The 18,266-nt window shown below is 39.7% G+C and overlaps 1 protein-coding gene across 4 annotated transcripts in view; it reads left to right on the plus strand.

The window, feature by feature from the left end:
- Window positions 1-367: 367 nt before the first annotated feature.
- Window positions 368-18,266, plus strand: part of arfgef1 (ADP-ribosylation factor guanine nucleotide-exchange factor 1 (brefeldin A-inhibited)) — a 38,452-nt gene continuing 20,553 nt past the window's right edge. For 2 of the 4 annotated variants that reach the window (XM_072450772.1, XM_072450773.1), the window contains exons 1-6: window positions 368-700; window positions 14,461-14,491; window positions 16,402-16,558; window positions 16,698-16,844; window positions 17,405-17,584; window positions 17,957-18,010. In XM_072450772.1, coding sequence (XP_072306873.1) covers window positions 577-700; window positions 14,461-14,491; window positions 16,402-16,558; window positions 16,698-16,844; window positions 17,405-17,584; window positions 17,957-18,010 — 693 coding nt within the window. In that variant the 5' untranslated portion in view covers window positions 368-576. The remainder of the gene's footprint in view (window positions 701-14,460; window positions 14,492-16,401; window positions 16,559-16,697; window positions 16,845-17,404; window positions 17,585-17,956; window positions 18,011-18,266) is intronic. The other 2 variants (XM_072450775.1, XM_072450776.1) reach the window with 1 other exon arrangement.

Genomic DNA, 18,266 nt, shown 5'->3' on the forward strand with positions numbered 1-18,266 from the left:
TTAATAATGGTTCTATGAAATGGAACATTACAACACCAATGTATTCATTGATTACTTTATTGTTGATTAGCCTTTATGACAACACAGTATGACAATACACTCAACAACTTTATTCAGAACGTTCTGAGCGCTGTGGCCAACACGCCCAGCAGGTGGCTCATAGAAAAGAACAGAAAAATCAACGACTATTTTTTAAAGACAAGATTAGGCGATCACACGTTAAATTCAAACACATATAATGATATTTAGACATAATATAGAGTTTGTGGCCGCGGGGCGCACTCCGCTCGAGCCCGGCTCTGGGAGGAGGCTCCGGCCCGCGTGCGCTGGCCCCTCTGTGCTGCCTCACTGCGGCCGATCTTAAAACCTACGTGACGTCGCTTCCTCTCTCCAACATGGCGCAGGAGGCAGGTTGCTAATGGAAATCTGAGGGATTTACCCCACCTTCTGTGTTTATTTATGTTTGTGTGTGTTTGGGGCTGTGTGGCTGACGTTTGAAAAGGAATACGTTTGACATCGAGGCGGCCGCAGCCCCTGTTGGGACCAGGTACTCCTCGCCCCAAATTCCTGTGCGACATGTATGAGGGCAAAAAGACGAAAAACATGTTCCTAACCAGAGCTTTGGAAAAGATCTTGGCCGACAAAGAGGTGAAAAAGGCTCACCATTCCCAGCTGCGTAAAGCCTGCGAGGTGGCACTAGGTAAGTTATGTTGTTTAGCATCACATTCCACGCTATCTTTCACTCATTAATTTAGACACGTCATGCACCCCTTTTACTTATTAACCGGCTGTTTCTCCCACCGGGACAATGTCGCAAACGCACACCGCGCAGGGTTTATTACAACGACATTATTTACATGCAATAAACGGTCCTTTGGCGTTTACTGCTCACACATTTCTATTTAATTGACGTGGCACGTATAAAACACGGAAATGGTGCAGGAGGGGTGGGTGTTTCTGTGCTACACGGAGGCGATGCTCGAGCCGAATAACGATGCAAAAGCCGGACGATCCACAGCGACACAGTGTCAGGACAGTAGCTTGACACACGTTCCAAGCGCGTAACGACAATGTAAATACACTGTGGTTTGAGGGAACATAGTGTTTTCGTTTGCCACACATCAGGAAGGTGCGATACGCGAGTCTCTTCCTGGTGATGTGTTGCCGGGTGCTAAAGCGTCCTTTGCGCAAGTGTTTTGGAAGGTTTGTAGCTTGTCTGTGTCTGGATGTGTTGCTTTTGTCCACTCGAATCCCCGAATATTGTGTAATTTTAATAGTAAAAGGTGAAAGATCCAAAAACACAAGGTGACAGCTGTGAGCCACTAGCACGTCTCCGACAAGTGCAGCACTGTTAGTAAGACCTACTTCCGGTTAATGCCAAAATAGTTTTTATGACATATCTATAATTAAACCCGCATCTAAGAACTGAAGAAGGCACCAACAGGTATTTGCTAATCGACCAAATACTGATACAACAATACAGAAATGTAATTGTAAAGCTTCAATTTGTGTATGTCGTTTAAAGTAATTAGGCTTTTATTGTGATGGGCGAGCTGAGCACTTTCTTTGTTGTAACTGCACACATGTTTTAGCTTTATGTAGCTGTTTGCTAGCAGGTGTGTCATGCAGAAGGGTGGAATTTGTTTTATTTGATTACGGTATTTTATAATAATTGTATGCAAATCCATTGGTTTCAGAGTGACAACTGTCCAGCACCATTACATTTTTATTATTGTTTTGGATGGGCTAAAGTCTTTAATTTTGACATATAAACAGGAAGCTGGAACAACCCTTATAGACCCCCGTCAGTAAATGTAAAACAATACATAACATGGAATGATTTTAGTCTACACACTTAATATTGCCCCACTCTGAATTTATTAACTTGTTTTAATACATTTGACTATAGTACAAACAAAATACACCGCCACAACAACAGATATTTATAAACCAGTGTAAGTTTCAGCCTAATGCCTAAACTCCTGCCTCCTCTGTGTTGGCGTAACATGACTCTTTCCGTACAATGGTCCCAGGTAGACTGTGGATCTGTGTCTCTACCTCTGTTTCAACTGCAACTGTGCGTATTCAAAGACAGAATAAGCCTTGACATGCTTATTTGTTTATGAAACTGAAGAATAGGATGCTAGAATGAAGAAAGAATAAGAAGGTTACTAGACTTATTGTGAATTGATGCCAGTTAATTGAGGTTCTTGGTGATCATTATCATCTTGTGCATGGGGCTAGAGTGCTTGGAAAGAAAACTGGTTAGACATTTCACAAGGTAAACAATTCCAAGAAAATAATATTAAAACGTTGGACTAACACTCACTGTACCTCCATTTTTTAAAACAACTCAAAGGGATTCTATGGGGAATTTCTTTCAGCTCCAGTTTGTGTGATGTTGAGCTGCTGGGGGGTTTTGAAATGGAGAAATGCAATGGCCTTTGACAGTGCACTGTCCTGGTGCTCCTCCTGACCTTTCTCTTGGATTATCAAAATGTCACTCCTCTGTTTCTCCCAAAGAACATTGTCTCTGTGCCTCACGCACTTGAGATTGTAAAAGTTGTGTTGTGTGCTGGTTGTTGGACAGAGCCACGAGTGGGTGCCTTAGGTAAAGTTTGGAGCATATACTGTTGAAACTTCTGATTGAAACCTGTCTTTAACAAGAATCACTTGGGCGCACGTAGTGGTTATTCCAGCTAAACCCCTGAAGAGGTGTGTTCAGGGGGAGCCTGTTTCCTGGCCTGAGGCCTGCTGTGCACACTGCTCTGTGCACTGCTCATTATCCTGCTCGTCAGAGTGTGCAGACACAAGGTCAACTGAGAGGTCACAACCACCTGCAAACGTGGGGCTGTTAGTTTGATGTTTTGCTGTTAACAGGTCTGATTATGTTTCCCTGAGCTTTGTGTCCCGTGATCCCAGGTCCCTTTTCACGAGAGCTTGTTTGTGAAGAGGCAAGGATGGATTTTGCATTCACTTTGACTCGGAATGAATCATAACCCTTTTGTCAAGCAACATTCAGCAGCTGTAGACAAACTTAAGAATGACTCTGTATATCCGCAGTGATACCCGTGGCATGTCTGATCGTGAACACATCGAACGATGATAAACATGATGTTAATGTTTATCATCATGTGAAAAGCTAATGTTAATTAGCTTTTCACTAGCTTTACCTACCAAGCCCCTCAATGTAAAAAGTACTTCTTCAGTCGAGCAATAGTTTGCCCTCGCTGTCTCCTTGTGTAACTGTCGGCCCCTTTACGAGAAGCTGTCGTGATTTTGACAGAGGTTGTCAAACTAAAAGTGGAAGTGTGTGGTTTTGCACAGAGGACAGTCCAGGTAACTGCAGATCACAATGGCAGACTCTCCGGGGATGGCAGAGATGACAGAGGGGATGATTGAGTGATGAATGGAAAGTCTTATAAGTGCATTTTAGTGCACACAACGATTCTTAATATTTGTTCACGCTTTCCGACTTCAAGCAAATGCTTATTTATGTGCTGCTTGGTCCATATCCATATTTTTTACTCACCCAAAAGCAGATATGGAAAACAAGTGTAGATTTTAGGGAGAAGGCACCACAAACATGATGAAAGCAGGATGCCTTGATCTGGCTTGTAGGACTGGACTCGTCAAGGAAAAACATATTTTATATAGCAATTGATTTTGACATGTTGTGGATCTGTTTCCTCCTTAACATCTATGTTATACATTATAATAATTGTACAGCATTCATATTCAGTTTCTCTCAGTGAAAACATGTTAGTTTTATTGATATAAGATTAATTTAATCTTTGCTTCATTTAGTGGTTACTATTAAAATGTTTCAATCAGAAATGGGATGTTTTCTCTGATTGGATGTTTGTCTCCCTATAAAAACTAAACCACTAATTTGAAATTTGGCCCCACTCTATTATATTTGGCCTCACCACCCTATATATAAATACAATTGTTAAATGAATAACATAATAGCAGAAAATGCCCTCTGTGTGCACTGTTCTTTCTCAGTAAAGCAAGTGTCCATAGGGTTTTGAGTTGAATATTTAGGGCATCGTTTTTGATGAGGCTGTGTGCTCCTGCTCCAGAGAAAGAGCAGACTAAACCTCCGGCTCCTGGTGTTAGCCCGAAGGGTGACTGATATTCAGATAATGAACGGCAGAGTAGTCGACATGGCAGGACCAGGGCTCTCTGGGTAAGCATCAATAATCCTTTTATCCAGGCTGAGGAGGTGGTTCACTCTCAACTGTGATGAGTGAGTGCTGCACCTCCAATCTTAAAGCATTGTCTCTCTCCATTGTCTGCTGTTATATATCCATTAATTATCACCCAAACAGACAAGGCTGAACCTATAAACCTTGTATATAAGTGATTATTATTATTTTTTAATTATTATTATCCGTAAACATACAATGTGAGATATTTTGTCCTCGATAGGCAACAAACAACCTTGAAAAGCAGCTTTGTCTCCTGTCTACTTCACTCTCTGGACTTCAACTCTCTGGATATCTCACAGTATCTTACGGTTCAGACTAGGACTGAGCAATTTTAGAATCTAACTCTGTGTGATTAGATTTTGTGGTATATGTTTAAAAACAGGGCTCATTTCAGACACGTCCATGAGCAAGACTGACCTATGAACTGCTAAACCAATTAAAGAATGACCTGCATTTAACACATGAATCTGGCACAGACGAACAAGGCAATATGCTCTAGATAGAAGGCTAACTTTTAGAATTATATTAAGCATTTGCTGAAGTGACCACACCTGGTAATGGCTGCATAAATATACATCTACGTATGTCTTCATACCCCTGAGCTTTCATACCCACATTCAAAACATATGAAAACACCCACTATGCAAGTTCAACAAAGTCAGAGTTAACACTGAATATTGTGAGTAGGCATTAGGCTGGTTAGGCCTCATCCACACAAACAAGCGTGGTATCCCGGACAACCTCCTCAGATGTAATTACTGCTGGGCGACCTTTCCTTTCAGGGCAGACAATAGAAATGTCAGGGGGCTGATTCTTCTCAGGCTCTTGGCGGTGGGCTCAGCTGGCCCCTGTGTTTATCTGTATCGAGTTTGGAGGTGGATACCTGCTCACAATTTATCCCTAGATTAACCACAGAAGAAGTTTATTATTGCACCTGCAGGCAGAGCCTTTTTACACGCTCATGATGTTGTAGTTTGATTAATGAAAACAGCGGAGAGGTAATGAGTATTCTTGCTCCGGATAATAGCTTCAGTCAGCGTTGGGCTCTGAAGGAAAATAAAACTTTACATTGTACGTCTAGTGTTGACATGAAGTCATTTGGGGGCGTGAAGGAGGTATTTATCAGCCCCACACTCACTCCTTGGATGTTTCTATGACCACCAGAGCATCATGGGGGAAACCAAAGGGTAGAGCTGATGGAGAGCTTGGTGCCAGTCGTCAGATCTGCACTAGACACAGATGGGTCTTTGAAATGCAAATTCAATGGGAGGGTCTTTCTAGTGTCCAGCTTCCTGCTCCGGTGATGGCTACTGACCTATTGTGAACACTTTTACTGCTTACTATAAACAACATACTTTAAACTGATTTATTTTGAGTAATATCAAATTATAGACAATCATGATGAATTATTTATTATCAAATGACAGTGCCATGCTTATAAGATTTGAACGTTTAATGTCACCAACTATATTAATTTCTGCTGTCACAATAAAAACATGAACACGAAAAATCTTCTGAATCGGAAGTTACTCAGCTAACTATATATGTTGAGTTTAATAATCATTTCATTATAACTTCCTTATAAAAACCAAAGCCATCTGTCCCATTGCTCAGTCACTACTTCATCATCCTTTACATTTCTCCTCCTCTTCATCCTCTCGGAATAGCTCGGCACGTCACAAGTCCTGTCCCCGGAAAACATCAAATGCACTTTGACCTTTCCAACATTAATCATTTTTGGTAATACCTATTTTATGGAGTTTTCATGGGTATAATAAAAATACTTAGGATTTTTTATTGAATACATTCGAGCTGGGCTTCTCTGACTTAATATTATGATAAAACTAGGGAATAGCGTAGGCTAAAAAGGACTCATGCATCTGTCATAATGCAGTCGATTTTGTCTGAGCCAGAGTTATCTGGAGAATAGAGTGGTCTGCACGTCAGTGACCTGTGCTATCCCAGTCCTGGACCCTCCCTCCTGGAGTCGGCGGCTGCTTCAGGAATGCTTGGTCATGGTGCTGTGGAGGAGAGGCCCGGTGTCTCTGCAGCGGTCTGTCTGCAGAGATAGAGCGAGAGGGCTGTTTGTCACGTCGCCCTGAGGAGTGTGTGGACTTTGATGTGATCCGTAATGAAACAGATTGTCTGTCTTATGTGCATGCTGTGATTTCTAAAAATGCACCACAGTGAGCTGCAGCTGCCCACGTCGCCCAGCACAATTTAGCCCCCTGTCGTGTTTATTTACTCAGCCATGATGGGTCAATGCATTTAGTTGCACTATTTATTTCAAATGTAGTAAGAGAAGTTGGACAAAGTATGGACAAATGCCAATTTTTTTTTTTTTTTTTAAGGGCATCAGGCTCAAAACATTTAAAGGTGATGCGAATCAAGATATTGAGAGATTATTGAGGCTGGGTGGTTAGTGGTTTGTGTTTTTGTTCTAATCTCTTAACAGCATAAGTAGAATAGATGCAGTCCATTTTAATATTATTGGATGTGTTTATTTGAAAGTATTATATTTTACTACTTGCCTGAAACCTTCTATTATGTCTTTTGTTTCGTGTAAACCCACACTTGTTTCTTTGGCCTTGTATAACTTTTGAGTTGAGGTGGGCACAATGTAAAAAACACTGAGAAATCCTCTCAGTTGTGACCTCTCGCTGGCTCATCATCATTCTCCTGCTGTTGCATTGTCGTCTTGTTGTTGCCAGGATCAGCTTGCCTTGGATGTCTTGTGATGGAAGGATCCTTTTATAAAACCCTATTCAAACATGCATTACATAAGATGTTGAAGCTGCCTTTGCTCCAGGGATCCAATGTCTGAGCCGTGTTCCTTCTTGCGTTGTCACACTAGTCAGACTCCAGTCATCTGATGCAGAAAGGCATCAAAGTCTCTTAAAAGGTTTAGGTATTCTATTGTTTGGGCTTTTAAACCACTTTAGCTTGCCTTTGGTATTTCCTCTTGTATAATTCAGTGTAATATTAATAACTCTTAGTTAGTAGTTACTATGAAATTTGTATTTAAAAAGCCAGTCAAGGGGGCAAGACCTTTTGCCTAGGATCCAGAATACACACTTATTAAATACTTAACGACGAGTGAGCCTTGTCACTATGCCCTCCGTCAAGACTTGAGCCAAACTCTGACAGAACGGTGCAATCAGATTTTAGTGACGGTCGCTGGAAAAAAAGCGCACTTCTCTCACCTCAGATGAATGTTTTGTGCTTCACTCAATTCTGCAGAGATCAATGTTTTTCACTCTTGTGTAGTATTTTTTCCCATCATAAGCAGCCATATTTGTTTTTATATGGACGAACCATGTGTGTCAATCACCCCCATCTGAACTCTGGGAGATGAAACCGGATTGATATTGATCTGTATAAAAAGTACAGAAATATTTCCTTCTGGACTCTCCAGGCAACATCTGCTGGTACACTGAAAAGAGAAGCAGTTTGTTCTTACTATTGAACTTTGCTCCAAACCACATACTACAGAGGATTGGCTGTGGACCTCTTCATTAAAGTGACCCAAGCGTATGATTCAATCTCAATCGCAATTCAAATGTGATTAATTACACAGCCCGACTAGCAGTGACGAAGTTGCAAAGCCGCGTGGCAATGTGAGTTCTGACATGTCAACGTCAAGTCATGTTTGCACAACTTCGTCATCCCTCAGAACTGTAAACTTCCCTCTTGGCCTGCAGCGTTGAGGTCCTTGGAGGTGGTGTGCGTGATCAGACTCCAGGTCGGGGCACACAGGCCCTCCGCTCTGTCGTCACCGCCTCATGTATTTTTCACCGCGGCTGTGTTCAGTCGGTGTTTGGTATCAGAGTCTGTGGCCACCAAAGGCTATTATGTTTCTATAATACGGCTGACATTATGGTGCGCATACATTTGCTCAGTGCGCGACACGATGGATTTCAGAGGCGCAAAATAAATTGAATTTGACGCTGTATATTTTGATAATGTTTACTTTCCTATGATGTTTCTTGAAATTGACTTTGAGGACAAAAGCTGGCGCAGCCAAGGTTGTAGATTATAGCAGTTGTACCCTATCGAGCTTAGTACCTGCAGTAGTAGTAGTAGTAATATTATAGTCGTTACGAGTGGATGATATTGACGGTATCCGTATAATGATAGTCAGATAATGTCAATCCAACATAAATGTGTTTAAACATGACTTTAAACATATTAGTTGAGGTTGAATTATCAGACAAATGTGAAATGCCCAAAAATGTATCACAAAATCGCATAAATATCATCTTATACCCTTTTTTGTAGGATTTGTAGAATTAATTTTCCAAAAACAAGTGCCATTTATAAAAAAATAAAAAAAGCAATTGAAAGCTGGCAGTTTAGTCTTTATAACAATGTTTTAAAAGTAGCTGATTAGAGAGTATCTGCTAATATATATATATATATATATATATATATATATATATTTATTTATTTATTTATTTATTTATTTTTTAATTGATGTCGACCTCTAGCTACTGTATAGTCCTTTTTGTGTAGACTGAGGTTTTATGGGACAGTTAAAATGATAACTTTGTGTAAAAAATAAGATTGTATCAGGAGTGTAGTTTGAAATGACTTGGGCCTGACTGGTTAGTGGAGTTTCTTGCGTAACTCTCAAAGTGGAGAAATGGGACAGTTGTAGCTGACCCACTTGTTTCTTGATGAGGGAACAATGGAGGAATAGATAATTAAGAGATCTGTGTCAATCTGATAGTATTCTACAGTGTATCCCATCCCAAGAAAATGCTTTATTATTATTATAGTTTGTTTTCTTGTATTGTAATGTGTATTATTATTTTCAGAGAAGTATATAAAGAAGGAAGTAGAGTTTGAAGATGTGGCAGTCGGTTGGTCTGCTCTTAGACATTATGGAACTCTTTGTGATAGTGTGAGACCTAGACATTTCAGCGGCGTGTCTCTAATGTGTTTTAATGCATATGATTCCTTCCCTGGTGAGAAGGAGTCTGTGCTGCTTAGACACTATTCGCCATGACTTTTTTAAAATCTCAATTACAGCACGGTCTTGGCATGGCATTTTCATTTGTAGGATCTCAAGCCATGGCCACATTCATACCTTGTATAGGTTATATTACTGTCTTTTATACAATGTCATACACTTTCAGTTACTTTGTGCTTTGTGGTACTTTGTGGTACTTTGTGCTTTATTTCAGATTTCTCAGAATGAGGAGCTCAGGGCTCTGGTGGGGCCTCTGGTCTTAGTGGTCTCTACATTAAAGTGTGGGGGGCCCTCTCTGTGGGACTCTCTCCGAGCATGACTGGGCCCCTGTCCTAAAGAGCTGCAGTCTCTGGTGTGTTCCTTGTTTGGTGCAATACAAGGACAAACCACAGAACGGTCAGCAATGTTCTCTGTGACATTCAGCTCAAGTGGAGGAGGTTAATGTGTAACTATAGTTTGTACTGATGAGGAGACTCAAACCTTTGCCTGAGGCAGTTTGCAGAGCTTAGACGCATTCATATAATAAGTCATATAATAAGTATTTGTACAGTGTTTTTCTTTCGATAAAGCTTATTCTGTGGTCATGGAACCTATAGCACTACTGCAACACACTAAAACTCTTGGTTTTACTACAACAAATAACTATTTCAAGTCTATACGACGGGTTTGACTACAAATTTCCCTAAAATGTTGTGAACACTATTATATTTCAGATTTGACTACATATTTGTCCCCAGTTTGACGATGTTACTTCCTAGTTGGACATGGGCAGCAAATATGACATGTGGAGGTAATTCCACAACTGTTACCTTGCAATCATACTGAAAACAAGAGCCTAAATCCATATAAATTACACAAGTTACGAGTTGACAAACAATAATACGATCATTGATTGATCGTTTAAACTGTCAGAAACGTGTCAGTCAAGTATAAACGCTCTGCGTTTTCAATGGCATGTCGCATATTGATGACATCACATGGAGATTCTGTTTTAGAACTCGGCTCTACTTCCTGTAATTTTAAAGTTTTATTTTTCTAAATGCAACTTAATGGAAGTATGATACATATTTACCATAGGTGCTATCCTACCAAGCTGACTATATTCTGTTATAAAGTGTTTTTTTTAGCTCAATATTGCTATTAAAGTGTTTACAGTATAAAAATAATGACCTACGTACACCTGTCATAAGCACAATATTTATACATTACCAACAAAAAAACAGGAAAACTTAATTTTACTTTCAACATAATTAGAAATATTTTACATGTTTACTATCTCATGGTAGAAAAAGATTCAGTTGTAGTCATTTGGACATTGTTTTTCTAAAAACAACACTTCTGGACAAATGAGGGATTACACCGACTTTACTATCTCATGAGCGTTTCTGAATAGTATATTTTCTGAGCTTTTAAAATTAACTTCAGGGCCTCAAAACTCCAGGACACATGGACACAATATAGAGGATACCTTTTTAGAGCGTACTTTTGGCGGGGGGAAAAGGCCATCACAAAGAAATGGTTGACACAAACCTCACCAACGATCAAGGACTGGACTGACAGGGAAATGGAAAAAATAATTTGGAAATGGACAAACTTGACTTTGGACTAAATGTGACATTTATTTTAATTGAAATTACCTCTAGTGTACACATAAATCTCCTATCTTGTAGTTTGCCGCGCAATGTCTGTTGCTATGGTTTCTTTGTTCAAACCCTGTGCGACTTCTCTTCATCAACACCCCTGACACACCGGGATAATTATGTGACACATCGGTGTGACGGGGCCCATCTCCCGATCCCTCCTGTCGTCCGGTCACACATTAACATACATGTAGTAGCCCAACACTACAGAGACTGAGCTACGTGAGGCTAATGCTAAGAAGGACAAGCCCCAGGGTCACGGCCTATTTGTAATTTCACACGTGTTTGAAAGAAAGTGTTCAGAGCCTGTACGGGACAGACTGGGATGTGGAGCCCTCTGAGAAAGTGTGAGGAAATGATAATGTAAGAAAACCAATAGCAGATCAATGCAATTTCAAATGATAGTGTAAAAAGTGAGCATACTTTTGAATTGTACTGTCAAATATGAGTTCAATTTTATGTTTGTAACTACGACCAGTACAATATGTATTTGGAGGATAGTCAATTAGAGCTGGGTTTCTATTCAAATTTCAAGAATCGATTCGATTCCGATTTTTACGTTTCAAAATAGATTTTTTCCGATTTCTCAGATCCCATCCGATTTGCTACGATTTCGATCTGATTTCCGATTTGATCCGATTTCGATTCGATCCGGGGGTTAATGTTATTAAAAATGAAAAATGTATTTGAACCGTTTCCTTCACTTCATGACTGTGTAGAGAAGCAACATATTAAACTAGTATTATATTAATATTAAACAGCAAATCTTACAAGTATTGGTAGTTACTGATGGCTGGAAGACTGATGAAAAGGTTAAGGGTCAATCTACCTTCAAGAAAGATAATCCAGGAGTCCTGAATTATCTTTCTTGAAGGTAGATTGAAGTTCACTGAGGGAAATGTAGAAAATAATTTTAATTTAAAAAAGAAAAAAACGAATCGATAATCGGTATTAATATGCGAATCGATTAAAAATCAGAAAATCGATTTTTTTTCAACCCAGCTCTATAGTCAATAGTCAATTAATTACCGACAAAATCCTTAGTTTTTTTTTTTTATTAGTGGAGTATTAGTCTAAATACAGTTTGTTTACTGTGCAAACTATGTTATGTTATGAAGCATCTAAATGTCGTGGTAAAAAATAAGAAGCTTTCTTGATTTATTTAGCACTTTGTTATTTCAGTTATTGATACAGAAGAAAACAACTGAATCCCACATTGAAAACGGCTTGGTAACATTTTCCCGGTTCAGCCATTATTTTCCAAAAAAACAAAAACAACATCTTGTGCAATAGAGAGGAAAGACATAATTGTGTTTGTCGCATATTGTCATCTGGCCTCCTCCATCACATCCTTTATCCATGTCTGTCCTGTCTGTGTTTTTTCCTCCTCGTCCTCTTTCCCGTTTGCTTGACTGCATCACACTGGCACTTCCATCCAGTCCTCTCGAATCCTGGCCTGGTTCCTGCAGCAGCCACCAAAAGTATATTTCAGTTCAACATTACATGCTGCAGTTGGATCAGACAAGAAGCTTTCCTGTGCCATTCGTCTAAAGTCTAAAACATCTTTTTACACATAAGGACAAATATGAATTCCTAACCATAGCATACAAATGACCCACTTGCCTATAAAACATAAAACGAAAAACACAATTACGTCCCAAACTCATTATTAATTTATTCTCTATTTAGGGATGTGCAATTAGTACAATTTTCCTTGAGCCAGAGATTCAGTCACCTCTTGTATCATCAGTGATATGCTCCGGTGCCTTAAATGTGCCTTTCATATTGTGTTTTGAATGGTAATTATGATGGCTTATTTATATTCAGTAAATTCAAATTGAGAGCCATTTTCTTTGTTTTCAATAAGACAACATTTTTATTTCTTTGTCACCTACTATTCGACTGAAATAGTTTGAAATATCTAATGTACGTGTAAATAATATATACAATCGCCTCTTGTATGGAAATCAGTGTATGTGATCTAAAATTAGGCTCATGGTCAGGAGTAGCTGGAGGAAAAGCCTATTGTACATATTTAAAGCTGGGCTACAGGATTTCCACACTGCAAAAGGAGGAAGTAGGTATTTAAATATGTAACTATTTCCTCGCTCTCACAAACCCTTTGGCAAATTGTTAATATCTACAAATAATCCTTGAATGAATTTTGAGCGTGAAGTGAAACTGAGGTGGACCACCCAAACACAGCCAATCAAGGTTTTTGTCACAAACTCTTGCTTTTACGTTATAGCCCACTCTTTGGGGAAAATTCAAAATGTGCAAAGGTATTAAAAAAAAAGATGAAGCTCCCCAGATTAAAGGCAGACATGAGGAGAACATGCGATTTTTCCTAATGCCATCAACAGTTAGCATAGCCATATATTCTGTTCTTTCTTTCTTTTTTTCAATTATATGCAATTCACCCAAAGGAGTCAGATTAAGCTAGAGATTAATGAACACTCTGTTTGTGTCTATCGAACTCTGAAAGTGTTGCCCGCTCTGCCATTGTCAGTGCAGTTACAGTAACATAGCCTTAAACCCGCCCTGTAATACACAGACTGTTAAGTGCTAAATATTCTCCAGGAGTGCATTACTTTGAGCCTTCTAGCTGTGAAATAATTGAGCTGTCATGGCTTTTACTGGATTTCCCCCCCAACTATTGCAGCCAGCTCAGTCAAGAACCTCTTTTAAAAGCCATGTACAATTTCTGTCCTCCCGCCCGCTCCGTTTCTCTCTTTCTATCACATCCTCCTTCTGAGTCTGTCACATTCTCTTCCTCTCTCAACTGTGCCAGCTCTCAGAAAGTTCATGCAATGGCTTTCATGCTTGAAGATCTGTGAAATAAACAGGACATTTCAGCCCGAGGTGAATGATGGTTCTGCTTAAGTTAAAGCATTACGATGGTCATGTCCCAAAATATAACATTTTAAACACTTTTTTACAAGCATTACCAAAACGGTGTCTTCAGAGAGGAGTAAAGTCATTATTACTTCATAAGAATTTAAGGATTTTACTGATTTATTTTCACTTAATTCATTCTTAATTCATTCCATATTGTCTAATAGCTTACCTTTGCTCCAGTTTGTGTCCAGTTTCCTGAATGACAAGTCAAGGCGAAGTAACAAATGTCCAGATAAAAAGAACACTGTACATTTGGAATTGAAGTAGATAAAATTAAAATGAGCTTTTGCTTGTACTTTTTCCCTACTATGATTTTTTTTTTTAGTTCTTGCAATTATATTTTGTCCTGAATATAGACAATTATTGATGTACGGATTCGTATTTACATCTCCGTTTGCTATGAATCCGAAAGTGTTCTCCGCAATATGATTTTCCCTCAGACAGCTAAAAGCATCTTAAGTGCAGTTTTGATTGTATTGTTGTTTTTGAACCACTTGAAGCAAAAAAAGTGGTTCTTGTAACAGCTGCAGCGCTTAATAATGTGATGTTGGAGCCCAAGTTGTGCTCTTCGGCCAATTCCTGAGAAAAATGTCCTTCCTAAAATCCTCTATATTGGCTTATATATGTCTGGCTTCAGTCCCTGTTGTGTCATCAGCAGAATAAATGACAGCATATTCAACATTCCCACAACTCATCGCAATATTAAATTCAATCTCCCTCTTCTTTTTCATTTCAGAGGAAATCAAAGAGGAATCAGAAAAATTGAGGTAAGGATTATTTGATTATTTAAAACTGTGACTGTGAATGTGTTTTTTTTCCGATGGAACCAATACCACTACGATTTGAGTTTTGTTTGGTTTTGTGTGTCACTTTTACTGAGATTGCTCTTGTTAATGTATTTGCTGAATGATACGTGCCTGGAGTGCCCTGTCCCCTCATCTTCTTCCTGCTGTCTCGTTTTAACTTTCACATCGTGCACAAACAAAGCTATTATTTCTCTCCATTAGGCTATTTTCTTTCTGAATTAGCTTGACCCTTTCCAAACAACACCGCTTTCAATAGCTGGAAAATTTTTAGATAAAAGATTATTGTTGACAACGTGAACACCAGCCGAGGATTTTGCATTCGACTCGAGTACTGTTGTTATACATGGAACATTTTATTATTATCATTGCTCCCCCAAGACAAAGCATCGTTATTTCTAAGCTAGAATTGGCTATAAAATGTAATTCACTCAAGGACATTATATTGTTAGGAGGTAGAGATGGAGTTTTACATCTGGTATTATATTATGTGCATCTTTTTAAAATATCTCGGGGGAACATTTTAAAACAAAGTATATTCAAACAATTACAGCAACTGATTGAGAAATATTTGGAAAAGTGCACTGCCTCTAAATCACAGCTGTCCACACAAGGGACAATGAAACAGGAAATGCTTAAAGAGCGTATCCATCTTTCCTCCGAGACAAAGCTATTGTGCTTTGTTAAGAATTGACCAACAGCATTACTATCACTATTATTGTGGGGTGATTTAACATGTACATTCACAATTCCAAAACGGGGAAAGCATGATTTTAAAATGAGCACTAGGCAGGCACATGTAGCAGTTGTGTTTTTTGTGTATTTCTTTAAAATTGCTGAGAAGAAGTGCCTCCAAATTCTTTATTTTTAATTGCGGTTCAATTCGGGCTGATGTCATGATGCGTTTACTACGTTTGAGACCTCACGCATATCGTTTGTAAGTAAATCTGCATATCATGATCATAAGCTGCTTAACAGTGAGTGGAGGATGGGCGATCAGCGCTCCCTGTAGACCGTTAACACAATGTACAAGAATCATACAGACCAGCTCCGTCACAGCCCACAGCAGGTTGTCTTTTACACAGTATTTTTCTCTAATAGCTACAACATCCCACCCAGTTTTATTCAGTTATAGCTTTGCGTTATTAGCGTTTGCAGGGTTTACTTCCATCTTGGCTCACATTTTCTGTACTTCGTTGCGTAATGCTGCTGTGTTTATCTGTGGCGTTCGGAGGTCGTCCCCTTGAAAGAGCTGAAGTCATGCCTTTCTACTGCCAAGACATAAACAATGAAACCTTTCCCTTTTTTGTGTGAGAGCACGTGTCCCTTCCCCTCCTCCCTCCTCCGCTTCCATCTCTGTCTCATCCCAGCGCAGTTTGGGTGTGGTTAGGATGCTGCGAGTGCGAACACATCTACTAAAATCAATGGTCCCCCTCTGCTCTGACAATAAGCTGAAAAAAACTGTTTAATATGAGTATTTCTTTCAGATTTGTGGGAGATGCTTTGACAGCAGGGTAGCATGGCTCAAGTCTGGGTTTTTAAAAACGGATTTGGATTGCTAAGCCTATAAGGATAGATCAAATACAACTTTTGAAGCGTCCAGGCAATAATGTTTAATCCCCTGTCATAAAATGTGGTGTTATTTGCCTTGAGGAACACGACTAGAGAAATCACATTTTGAAAAGAAATGAAAGTCTTGTTCTGTGTAGTGTAGTAACACGCTGCGCTGAGCCTGGACTTTTCATTTGGTAGTCATACTGCCTCTCTTTCCAGGGGATGTTGAGCCTGTTAGCCCAATTCTAAACCATGCGTCAGCTCTGGTTACTTTACTGGTTAGGGTTGTCTCTCATTCTAACCATGTATTTCTTCTCCAGTCCGCCCAGTGGAGACAACAAATCAGGTTCAAGCACTTTACCCCCGATCAAATCCAAGACCAGCTTCATCGAGGCCGACAAGTACTTCTTGCCGTTCGAGCTGGCATGTCAGTCCAAATGTCCCCGCATCGTCATCACCTCTCTCGACTGTTTACAGGTCAGTGCAGAGTCACGGCACACGCCCTCCAGTGTTTTTGTGGAGGAGTTAAAAGGTCGCAGTGCATAGATGTCACAACACTTGTATATATGTTATAATATGACTTTAGCTTGTGCCTGTGTTTGTTTTGCACGTGTAGAAGCTGATAGCGTACGGCCACCTGACCGGCAGTGCCCCCGACAACACCGCCCCGGGCAAGAAGCTCATCGACCGCATCATCGAAACCATCTGCGCCTGCTTCCAGGGCCCGCAGACCGATGAAGGGGTGCAACTCCAGATCATCAAGGTGGGACTATTTCAAATTAACCAGTAACAAATATACCTGGAGTACAATTGCAAGGTGCAACTTCTAAAATGTAAACATAAATAAAAATAGATAAAAACCCATCCGAAACATTTCTTTTTCCTTTTAATTTACATTTACAGGAATCATTTTTTCTCAGCTGTTTTTATCAAATAATAATTTGTTTTTAGGATTAGGTTTAGTAATTTAATGATTGTAAAGTATAGCTTCCCGACTTGGTACTCTTCATTTAATCGTCACCAGATTTCACTGAATAAAGAAAGTGCTTTTGTGTACAAGTTATTCTTTCTCAACCTTTAAAAATGTCACTGACCAAATTGAACCCTGATCTGGCCTGAGAACAAACTGAAGAAGAAGAAGAAGAAGAAGTATCTGTGTGCAACTGTTGGTAAAAGAAAGCAAAAGTAGAATATTCAACATGTGTATAATTATAGTTATGAAGCTTTCTATAATAATAAATACTGCATCTAAGTTAGAAGCTACACTACACTGTAACTGAGCACCACATATCCATGTCTTGCTCTTGTGTCTCTTGTGTCCAGGCCTTATTGACGGCGGTCACCTCTCAGCACATAGAGATCCACGAGGGGACCGTCCTGCAGGCAGTGCGCACCTGCTACAATATCTACCTGGCCAGTAAAAACCTCATCAACCAGACCACGGCCAAGGCCACGCTCACACAGATGCTCAACGTCATCTTCGCACGCATGGAAAACCAAGCAGTATGTTCTAACACGGTCACATATTTACTTTACACATGCAGCTGAAGAGTAAACAGTGGAGCCCCAGACCCAGAGCGAAGGATGGGGCTTTTCGTTAAGCCTCTCACATCTCTTTGAATAAAATTAGACTCAAGTAAGAAAGTGTTTCTAGTGTTAAATGTTTGTGCCAAATATCTGTTGCCAATGCAATAGATATACTGTGTTTTCTGTATGTGTACTGTATTTTTCAGTCAAATTTTCAGCTTGTTTTGTATTTTGTGCGGGAAAATTAGAAGATGATTTGACCCAACAAAACTTGCTCTAATGTCATTTTATTTCTTTTTGAATGACACTTTTCCCTCCTTACCTGCCTCCCTTCCTTTGGACACATAGCTTACAAATCACAAGATATCTTGGTCTCTGGCCTCCCGAAAGCGTGACCGCCAGGTAAAGCTTGCAGGACTGCTGTGATTTGCCTGATTCGACTGAACACTGTGTCTGTGTTTGCGCATCACGCTTCTGTCATCTTCTCCTGCACTCATTTCTCTCTGGCTCCTGCGCCGCACCAGAGCAGGTGCTACTGTGTACTTCTCCTCCATTGTGTGCTTGCTGTAGCTTGTTGACATGTCTTCAAATCATCTTGCTCTCCCATACCTTGGCACATTGTAGTCAACATAAACTCTTGAGGTTTACTAAATGTTTT

This window comes from Eucyclogobius newberryi, unplaced genomic scaffold (assembly GCF_026437365.1).
Source record: "Eucyclogobius newberryi isolate DKJ021-1_F unplaced genomic scaffold, fEucNew1.0.hap1 SCAF_18, whole genome shotgun sequence".
NCBI lineage: Eukaryota > Metazoa > Chordata > Actinopteri > Gobiiformes > Gobiidae > Eucyclogobius > Eucyclogobius newberryi.